We start from the raw sequence: 11,236 nt of genomic DNA on the forward strand, positions 1-11,236 counted from the left end.
GAGACAGTATAAAGAAAAAAAAAAAAAGAAAAAAAAAAAAGATAATAAAAAAATAAAAATTTTAATAACAAAAAAAATTTTAAAAGATAAAAAAATAAAAATTAAAAAAATAAAAAAAAATTTAATTTTAATATAAATAAAAAATGTGTTTTTATTTTTTATAATTGTTTTTTTTATTAAAAATATTAATTTTATGATGGAAACAAATAATATTAAAGAAATTAATACAGATAAAATGTTTTTTATTGTATGGAGAAATAATTATTTAATATTTTAAAAGAAATAAAAACAAGAGTTAAAACTAAAGAAAAACAGAACTCCAAGACAAATAAGAGATTTGAGGAAGTAAGAGATTCGATCCACCAAATTAATTCCTTAAGTATTCAAGGTTTGAAACAATAGTTGAAGATAGTATATCAGATTTAATTGAGAATTATATTGGATTGTATCCAAAAATAAGAGATGACAATGAAGAAAATTCTTTTTTGAAAGTTCATAGGATGGTTTTTTTTTTGAAGATTATCATGAAGATTGATATACCAAAACAAAACCAAAATCAGTATTCTGAAAGGATTTGGATGTTCTCACAAAACTCGAGAAAAAAAAGAAAGGGAAATTCCCATTTTATCAAGAAATAACCACGTCATTGACGATAATCTCAAGGAAAAAATTAATCAGGTTAGACAAAATAAGGATAACCTAGATTCCGATTATATTAAACAAATAGCATTATTGTGTGATGTATGTGAAAATACCCAGAATCAAAAACAAAGAAAATAACTTTTTTATACAAAAATGTTTTTTTATTTAAAGAAAGAGAAAAGTATTTATAATAATAAATCAATAGATGAAAATTTAAATAAGTTAATAAACATTCTAGATCTCCTATATAGGAGATAGACCAAACCCAACTTAGGTTGATTTTTATTTTTTTTTTATTATTTATTTTTTTTCTTTTTAAAATTCTATATCAAAAGATTGCATGTGTTTTTTTATCTTTTTTTTAATTTATCTATTTATTTTATTAAAATGAAAAATGTTATAAAAATTAATTATACAATTTGAAAATAAAAATAAAAAAATAAAAAAAATGAAAATATTTTAAAAGTAGTTGATTTATTAAAGTTTTTTTTTTATATTTAAAAAAAATATAAAAAAAGAGAAACAGAGTTGAATTATCTTATCAAATCTAATGATAGTATTCATCAAACTGTTCTATGTGATTAGAAATTATTTTTTTTTTTTTTTTTTTTTTTTAAATTTTTTTTTTTTTTTTTTTTTTGTTGGAATACCATTATTTACAGAATGATATTATTGATATTAATTTTACAACGCAAATACTATTATTATTCATATTATTTTGAATATTCTACAAATCGAATCAATATGTATAGATTATTATTATAATTATTATTTAAGAAACCAATTTTCTTAGCATATCACCAAATACTTCAATTTTTGGTTTTTCTTTTTGTTGTGGAAGTGGAGGTAGTGGAGTTTGTGGTGGAGCATGACCAGACTGTTGATCATTTTGATTACTATTTTGATTATTATTATTGTTGTTATTTATATTATTGTTATTTTGTTGATCTTTTAATGGTGGGAAATTAAAAGAAAAGGACTGTGATAGGTTTGGAGGATAAACAGAAGGACGAATATAAGAACCACCTTGACCTAATGAAGGTGGTTTTGGCATTGTACCAGACTCGTCGTTTGCAGGTTTGGGATTGACGGCTGATAAACCAAGGAAATGGCAAATTGGATTACATTGATGAGTTGAAAAGAATCTCTTAATACCCTCAATGCCTAAATTGCCCTTGCCAAAACCTTGACCATCAGCTGAATGAATTTGTGGATCAGTATAAACATCACCAACACCTTGAATATCAACAACAATTAATTGACATCCAGAGTCTTCATAACTAAAATGGCTGAATGCTTGTGGTGTATTTCTATCAAAATCGTTTTTGTAACCAAAATTATTATTATGCTTTTCATACTTTCCCTCAATAAAGTACTCTACTGCACAGAATGGTTTTCCTTGACGTTCGACTAACTCCATAACAAATGCTGGCACAAAATCAATTTTCTTTGGTGGACCTTTAAGATTGAAACGTTCTGCAATTTCTTTGGCATAAGTTTGCATCTCTACATCTTTAAAATAAACCATTCTATCTTCATTAGCATCTTTAAATAATTTAGCAACCATTTGCGATGAAGGACCTTCTGCAGATAAATCTTTCATTCTAAATGCTTTTCTCATTGCACCTTCTGCAAATGGAGTTGGCTCGGTAATTACAATTGTGGCTGTTTGTACCCATTTTCCTAATTTGGCATCAAAACGATGTCTAATAACTCTTTCAGTCCCTGTTAATCTTGGGTCTGGAATTGGGACTGCAGCTGGCATTGCAGCTTGTGGAGTAGCTTGTGAAACTGGTGCAGATTGTGGTTGTGGTGGTTGCTGTTGTGGTGTTTGAATTGGTTGTTGTTGTTGTTGTGGTTGCTGTTGTACTGCTGGTGCTGAAACTGGTTGAGGTGGTCCTTGTGGAATTGGAGAAGTTGTTTTAGTTAAATTATCAATAATTTGTCTCCTTCTGTGCTCGAACTCTTCTTTGTCCATCATGCTCATATCATAAAGCTTCTTCAAATTTAAAACCTCCAAAACTGTTGGGTCCTCATCAGTGCTACTGTGAAGTGGTTGTGGAGTGGATGATGGTGGTGGAGCAGCTGGTTGTTGGGCTTGAGGAGTTGGTGATTGTGGCTGGATTGGTTGTTGATAGAATTGTTGATTTAAAAATTGTGAAGAAGAATGTTGTGGTTGTAATGGTATTGGTGAGTGAATTACAGGTTGTAATGGTGCAGAAGATGGTGATAGATATTGATGTGGAGTCTGTGGAGTCTGTGGAGTTTGTGGGGTTTGTGGTTGTTGCTGTTGTTGTTGTTGTTGAATATACATTTGTTGTGGATGTTGAACTTGATTCGATTGTCTATTTGGATGTTGTTGATCAAAAAATGGATTGATTGGAATAGGAGTAACTATATTATTTTGATTTGTATTATTTGCTGAATTTGAAATTTGTACAGGTAAAAATGGATTTGGTGATGGTGATGGAGATACCATTTGACCACCACTTGTACTTATATTATTAGAACTATTAGAATTATTATGTATATTATTATTGTTTATATTATTATTGTTGTTACTATTATTATTATTATTATTATTATTATTTATATTACTATTATTTATCGTTATATTTGAACTGCTACTTGTGCTTGATGTAGAACCTGTTATACCTAAATTTGAAAAATTATTCACTATATTATTTTGGTTTTGATTATTTTGATAACCTAAAGAAGGTGAGGGTGATGGTGATGATGTAAATGATATGGATGATAAATCACTATTACTAATATTTGCAGAGTGATGACGATGGTGATGATGTAAATGATTTGGGTGTTTATTTTCTACAAATGGGTTACTTTTACTTAAATTTTGTTGAGGTGTTGGTGAAGTCATTTGGTGGTTACCATTACTGCTATTATGTAAATCATCATGTAAATTTATTAGAGGTTCATGGTTTGATGATGAAAATGGATTTGAAGGAGAGTGAAGTTGAGGTAATGGTTGGCTTGAGCTATTTCCACTTGTTAAATTACCAATACCATTAGCATTATTTGGTATATCTATTAAATGAACTTTAAAATCTGAAGAATGATGCTGTGGTGATAAACCCTGTGGTGTATTTGAAGGTGAAGGTGATTTGGATTTAGCTGGATGACCTAAAATATCAATTAAAGTATTACCAGATGTTGAAAGTGGTTGTCCATATGGAGATGTGGTTTGGAAATCATGTTGGCCACTGTTATTAGTACTATTATTACCACTATTATTTTCATATGGCTTTATTGGTGAAAATGGGTCAAATGGCATTTTATTGTTATTATTATTATTATTACTATTATTATTTAACTGTTGATTATAAACTCCATTTTGTTGTGGCGGCATTCCTCCGCTAAACTTTAGTGGATTTCCATTATTAAAACTATTACTTGAATTACTACAACTTCCCATAAAATCATCAATTAAGTGTCTACCTGGTTTTGGTGAAGAATGAGGTGATTGGAATGGTGAAAAGCCCTGTTGTTGTTGTTGTTGCTGTTGCTGTTGCTGTTGTGATTGCTTATTTACAATTGGGACAACATCTGATTGAGCCAAATTAATCCCATTAGTACCTATATTATTATGGTGGCCATTACTTAAATTATTATAGTTTTGTTGTGGTTGTTGGATTTGACCAGAGGGTGAAGAAAAACCATCCGAAGTTGATAAAGAGGATGTCCATCTTTTTTCTATATATTTTAAACGTAAAAATGCTTCAAGTTTTGGATCGTCTGGTGGTGGCATTGGAATTTCCATTGGTGACCATCTTGCTAACCAAAATTGTTTTGAGACTAAATTACCAATTGATTGTAATCTTGATATATCATCCTCTGTAAATGAGCTGCCCATAATTGGTCTAACTTTAAATCCTATAGTGCTCAAAAAATGTGCGCATGTTGGGCAAATAAATACTCCTAATTTAATGCAAACATATGGTACATTCTAAATGATAAATAAAAAAAATAAAAAATTAATATTGTATTTCTTTTTTTTTTTTAAAAAAACTATTATAACTATTTTAATTTACATACCGGTGAATTACATTCAGCACAGCACCGATTGTTTGGGTCTAAAAAAAGTGATCTTAACAATGATAAATTTGGGTCATTTGGTACAGGCTGCATTTCTTCTACCTTGTTTTTTTTTCTTTTATATTAAATTTATTTGAAAATTAAAATAATTTGAGGTTGCCAGTTCTAATTGAAATAAAATAAAAATCTTTTATTTCTATAATACGTTTTTTAATAGTTTTGATACTTGACTTTATCTTGATGTATTAATATATTTAACTGTTTATGGACTGATTGAATATATTGGGTGAATTAAATAAGAAACTATTGATTTTACCATTAATTAATTATTTTATTATTAAATTTATTATTATTATAAAAAATAAAAAAATACACACAAACAGGATAATTATTTATTTAGTTTTATTGTTGTTTTAAACTATACTGTTTTTTTTTTTTTTTTCTAAATCAAAGGAATTTAGAAAAGAGAGGATTTGCTTTGTTGTTAGGTTATTATTTATTTTATTTAATTTTTATTTTATTTTTTTATTTGGAAATACGGTTTAAATAATAATAATTTTATTTTTTTATTTTTTTAGAAAATTACTATTATTTTTTTAAAAAATTTTATTTTATTTTTATTTTTTTATTTTTTTAAAATTATTTCTCTATGCATAAAAATATATGGATGTTTTAACTGTATATTATTATATAATTTATATACTAAAACACAAACATACACACTATAGTATACACTGTTTGATGTTGTTTAAAAATAAAATATTATATTCTTTTTATCTGAGGATTTTTATTGATATAAAAGAAAAAAAATGTTAGTGTGGAAAAATAAAAAAATAAATTTAAAAAAAAGCAAAAAATAAAAAAAAAATAAAAATAAAAATAAAAATAAAAATAAAAAAAAATTAAAATAAAAAAAAAATAAAAAACTTTTTTTTTTTTTTTTCTATTTAATTTTTATTTTTTTAATAAATACACTCGAAATTTTTTAATATTAGTGTTATTTGATCAATAAGTTATTATTATTATTATTATTTTTATTATCTTTATTTCCTTATTACCATATTATTTTTTTTTTACCATACTCACTAAAATTACAACAACCAAACAAACAGACATGAAGAAATAACTAAAACAAGAATACATATACAAAAACATCACAACAATTAAAAAAAAAAAAGGAAAGGTTGGATTGTTTAATTAAAATTTTAAAAAAAAAAATTTTGTTAACAAATTGGTGTTGGTGATGATAGTGATGATGAAAGAAAGATTATATTTAAAAATAAATACTACTTATTGATTTTGATTGATGATGTTTTGATGTTAAGTTTCCAAATATATTTTTAGTTTTATTTTAAAAAAAATTTATATTAAATTTGTCTATGTGTGCGTGGTTGGTTTTTTTTTTTTTTTTTTGGGTGGGTGTTTTTGATAAGGATGAGATTTGGGAATGTGTATTTTTGTTATATTATAATTATATTTTTATTTATAATTATATTTATATTTCTTTTTTTTTTTTATTTTTATTTTTATTTTTATTTTTATTTTTATTTTTATTTTTATTTTTATTTTTATTTTTATTTTTATATTACCTAATATATTTATATTTACTTTTTGTTGTACCTTATTTTTATATTACCTAATATATTTATATTTACTTTTTGTTGTACCTTTTTTTTAGTTGTTATATTAGTTTTGCTACTATGTTTTTTTTTAAAAAAATTGATATAATTATTTATCAAAATAAAATATTAAAAAAATCTTTAAGTTAATTATAATATTATTTTTCTAACTACTATTTATTAAAAGAGATATTATACAGTATTTCATTTATATAAATAGATATGAAATAATAAAACTTTAATTTTTTTTATTAAATTTAAAATTATTTTTAAATTTTAAATTAAAAAAAAAAAAAAAAAAAAAAAGCAACAACCAAAAAAAAAAAAAAAAAAAAAAAAAAAAAAAAAAAAAAAAAATTTTTTTTTTTTTACAATTTTTTTAAAAATTGGAATTGGGGGGGGTTTCCTGGGGGGGAGCCCCGAATTCCGGGGGGGAAAATGGCAAAATTTAATTTTTTTTTTTTAACCCAAAAGGGGGGGGTGTCCAAAAAAAAAAAGGAATAAACAAAAAATTAAAAAAAGGAAAAAAAATAAAAAAATATTTAATTAAATAAAAAATTAAAAAATTAATTTAATAGTTAAATAAAAAAATAAAAATAATAATAGTATTTTAAAAGTATATTTAAAAAAATTCTATTTTTATTTCATCAAAAAAAAAACTATCAGGTCATATGTTAAAATATAAATATTCCCAATAAAAAAATAAAAGATAAATAAAATAAAATTTAAAAAAAAATAAAAAAAAAATATTTTGTTTTCTATTATTTAAAAAAAAAGGTTTTTTTTTTTTTTTTTTCTTTTTAAATATTTTTATTTTTAATTATTATATTTGTATTTTAGTAATATGCTCGGTATTTATTAAAATATTCGTAAAATTATTTATATAACACTATTATTATTATTATTATTATTATTATTATTATTATTATTATTATTATTATTATTATTATTATGAGGTTCATCTATTATATTATCATTTAAATCTATATTATCCATATTATCATCTACATTATCGCTATTATTGTCATTATTATTGTCATTATTATCATTATCATTATCATTATCATCATTATTATTATGACCATTTAATGAAAAATTATTATTTAAATCATCATCATTTAATTGATCATAAGTACCAGATGAAGTTGATTTAACTTTAGGTGTTGAGCTTTTACTTTTTGGAGTTGATATTTTATTTGAGATACCTTGGATTGCTGGTGATAAAGAGGATAGGGGTGTTGATCCTTTACTCTTTGGGGTTTTGTTGGACAAACCGGCAATTGAGGGTGAAAGTGGTTGTTTTTCACTTTTTTTTATATTTTCACAAGAGTCATTTAATGGATTTGAAACAATACCTACATTTGAAGTAGTAATGCAGTTTGAAATACCTGATGATCCGATATCGTCACTATTTTCACCACCGGTGGTTGTAATGTCATTGCCACTGGTAATGGTTTCGGCTGAATCACTGCTATCACTACTCATTCTTTCAATTTCCATTTCTTTACCTAATCTGCTATTTTTACGGCCATAGAAGAAATATATACAAAAGCCAATAAATAACCAAATGATTAAACGTACCCAGGTTCCCCAACTAAGAGAAACCATTAAATAAGAATTTGCCCAAATTGAAAGGAGTGGAATGAATGGAACGAGTGGACAAACAAATGCTTTCTTTGATGCTGATATAATTGGACTATCAGTTTGCTTATAAAAGAATGGAATAGCAGAGAAGAGAAGACCAAAGAAACCAAATATGATAATGATGCTATAGTGTAAACTATGGATATAGGCAAGAGATGTTATCATAGCACAGACAATAATAAATGGTACAAGAGTTAATGGCTTTTGTAAGAAAAGTGGTAATTTATTAACTGGGAATGAGGCTTTATATAAAAAAATTAGTAATTAGAAAATAAAAAAATAAAAATAAATTTAATAGAATAAAATAATAAAGAGATATAAAGTAATAATTACCTTGTGAGTCGTGTTTAAAACGTGGTGATGGGTATCTTAAAACTAAAAGACAGGTTGAAACAAGGGTAAAGGATAATAGTGTACCAATTGAGACCATATTAGCTAAAATATCAATCTTTACAAATAGTGAAATGGTGGCACAACAGAGTCCAGAAAATACAGTTGCATTAAATGGTGTTTTGAATCTTGGATGAATAACACCAAACCATTTTGGTAATAAACCATCTTTACTTAATGAATAGTATAATCTTGGTTGACTGATTAAACCACCTAATTGAGCAGTAGTTAAACCTGCAAATGCACCAATAGCAACGATAATAGATGCCCAATTTAATCCAATATTGTTAAATGCTACTGAAAGTGGTGCTTCTGGATCACTATAGAGAAAATTTAAAATAAAAAAAAAAAAAATTAGTTTTTTTAAAAATTTAGTTGGTGTCTGAGAAGGTACCAAATGAAAATTAAAAAAAAGAAATACTTACAGTAATTGATATGGAACCATTAGAGTTAAAACCACACAAACTGCAACATATAATACAGTTGAGATACCTAATGAACCTAAAATACCAATTGGTAAATCTCTTTGTGGATTTGGGACTTCTTCAGCTACATTACAAACACCATCAAAGCCCAAATAGGCAAAGAAGGTTATAGCGGCAGCACCAAATATACCCTTTTCACCATATGGGGCAAAGTTGGACCAATTTTTAGAGTCTGTATGCATTCCACCGAGAATGATAATAAATATGATAATTGCGATTTTGATAACGACAAAGATTTTATTAAATCTAGCACTTTCCTTCATACCAAAAGCAATGACCAATGACAATATAATAATACTCATGAAAGCAATTATATCAACGGAAAAACCACCACCTAAATCTATTGGATCCAAAGGTTTTGGTAAATAGCCACCACCTGATATAATGATTGATTTTAAATAACCGGACCAACCTCTACCGACTGTAGCACTAGCAATCATATATTCCAAGGTAAGATCCCAACCAACAATCCATGCAACTAATTCACCAATAAGAATATATGAGTAGGAATAGGCAGAACCCGAGCATGGGATTTTAGAGGCAAATTCGGCATAACATAAACCAGAAAGACAACAACAAAAACCAGAAATAATAAAAGAGAGAAAAACACCTGGTCCAGCAATATCTCTTGCAGCAACACCTGTAGTAACGAAAATACCAGAACCAATAATACTACCGACACCAAATGCTAATAAATCGGTTACATTTAAACACTTTTTAAAGTTTTTTGCTCCACCGTCTGAGGCCAAATCTCCATTTGGTGTCTGTTCCTCCAATTGAATCATATCAGCATTTTTTAAAGAATGATCATCTGTTTCTGTTGATGGTACTGGATCGCTTAAATAGTTTTCATCAGTTTGCAATTCGTGTCTAACTTTGTGATAATCTTTTTTTCTCTTTGATGTTTCTGAAAAGTTTTCAAAATATGATGATAACCTTTCCATATGATATTAATTGTTATTTATATATTTGTTTTTATATAAAGTGGTTGATATATTATTATTTTTACTATTTTTTTTTTTTTTAATTTAAAAATCAATTTTTAATAAATATGTTTTTTTTTTTTAATTAAAAGTAATTTAAAATTAATAAAAGCTTTTTATATTTTAAAAAATAAATAAATAATATTAAAAAAAAATAAAAAAAAAAAAGAAAAGAAAGAAAAAAAAAGAAATTACACGTTTAAATTTTTTTATTATTAAAACTGTGGTTTATCTTTTTATTGTAGTTGTATTTATTATTAATATTGGTATATTTTTTTTTGGTTAAAATAATTGGCAGTGATATAAATGGTTATGATAGGGGTAATAGTTTAGTTATTGTTACAGTTGCACATAAAATATATTTACTATTGCTATTACTATTTTTTTTTTATATTATTTTGGAAAATGAGTAAATGAGAGTAATAGTTTTATATAGAGTAAAAATAAAATATATTGTATATAATTAATTTTAATCTTTATTATTTACTCATATTAAAGATGCAAATATAATTAAAGATAAAGTTTGTTGTTTATATTTTTTATTTTTTATTTTTTTAATTGAAATTAAAATTGTTATTATTTTTACTATTGTACTATCCTATTTATTAAAGTGCCTTATTCTTTAAGATCCAAAAATATATTTATTGTATTTTAAAACACATTGTAGTAAATAATATTTATAATAAATTATCTTTTAAAAAAAAAAGTGGGTGAGTTGAGTATTGGGTGGCGGGATTGAGGATGATATAGTAAATAAATTATCAAAGCACCGTTTGATCATCCATTTTAAATAGAAACAAAAAAACAAAAAACAAAAAAAAAAATGAAAATGAAAAAACAAAAATAATATACAATAAAAATTCAAATGTGACACATGTGTTATATAACACACACACAATTTAAAATGATTAATAATTACAATTTTTTTGTTTATATGAATGATTGTTAGTTTTAATTAGTTGCTTTGTTTTTTGGATACTACTTCTGCTGTTGATTATATATATGTTATATGAAAAATGCTATTTTGTTGACAATAAAAGTATTAATATTAATAATTAATATAATTATAAATGTGTATATATAAATATAGAAGCGTGGTTATTAAACATATTCAATTAATTATTTTTCAAAACACCCACAATTAAACACACACACACACAAACTATTTTTATTATTATTATTATTAATAAAAACACAACACACACACTATAACTAAACTATTTTTATATATCTATATCTATTATTGTTTTTTATTTATAGCACTAATAAACTTTTTTGGTGATAATGTTAAAAAAAATAAAAATTATTTTTTTGAAAAAAAAAATTAGATTGCTAACAATGGAGCTATGCACTATTATCAATGACTTTTTTTTTTAATGTGTTTTTGATATCATGGTAACATAATAGTTTGAATAAAAAT

At 24.8% G+C, this 11,236-nt stretch overlaps 3 protein-coding genes across 3 annotated transcripts; all 3 read right to left on the minus strand.

Moving 5' to 3' along the window:
• Positions 1–1,282: 1,282 nt before the first annotated feature.
• On the minus strand, positions 1,283–5,490 carry DICPUDRAFT_98812 (uncharacterized protein). Its single transcript, XM_003290747.1, has 2 exons — positions 4,696–5,490; positions 1,283–4,606 (listed from the first exon to the last, which is right to left on the minus strand). Exons 1-2 carry the CDS (start codon positions 4,786–4,788, stop codon positions 1,415–1,417), a joined length of 3,285 nt encoding a protein of 1,094 aa, XP_003290795.1. The 5' UTR covers positions 4,789–5,490; the 3' UTR covers positions 1,283–1,414.
• Positions 5,491–7,116: 1,626 nt separating this feature from the next.
• Positions 7,117–7,902, minus strand: DICPUDRAFT_92556 (uncharacterized protein). Its single transcript, XM_003290748.1, has one exon. The coding sequence runs from the start codon at positions 7,812–7,814 to the stop codon at positions 7,194–7,196; it is 621 nt and encodes a 206-aa protein (XP_003290796.1). The 5' UTR covers positions 7,815–7,902; the 3' UTR covers positions 7,117–7,193.
• Positions 7,903–8,462: 560 nt separating this feature from the next.
• On the minus strand, positions 8,463–10,835 carry DICPUDRAFT_92558 (uncharacterized protein; the record flags this gene model as incomplete). Its single annotated transcript, XM_003290749.1, has 3 exons — positions 10,736–10,835; positions 8,774–9,841; positions 8,463–8,668 (listed from the first exon to the last, which is right to left on the minus strand). Coding segments are annotated over exons 2-3 (1,209 nt in total), but the record flags the coding sequence as incomplete, so codon positions are not given.
• Between the last annotated feature and the right edge of the window lie 401 nt (positions 10,836–11,236).

Source organism: Dictyostelium purpureum, assembly GCF_000190715.1.
Source record: "Dictyostelium purpureum unplaced genomic scaffold DICPUscaffold_241, whole genome shotgun sequence".
Lineage (NCBI taxonomy): Eukaryota > Evosea > Eumycetozoa > Dictyosteliales > Dictyosteliaceae > Dictyostelium > Dictyostelium purpureum.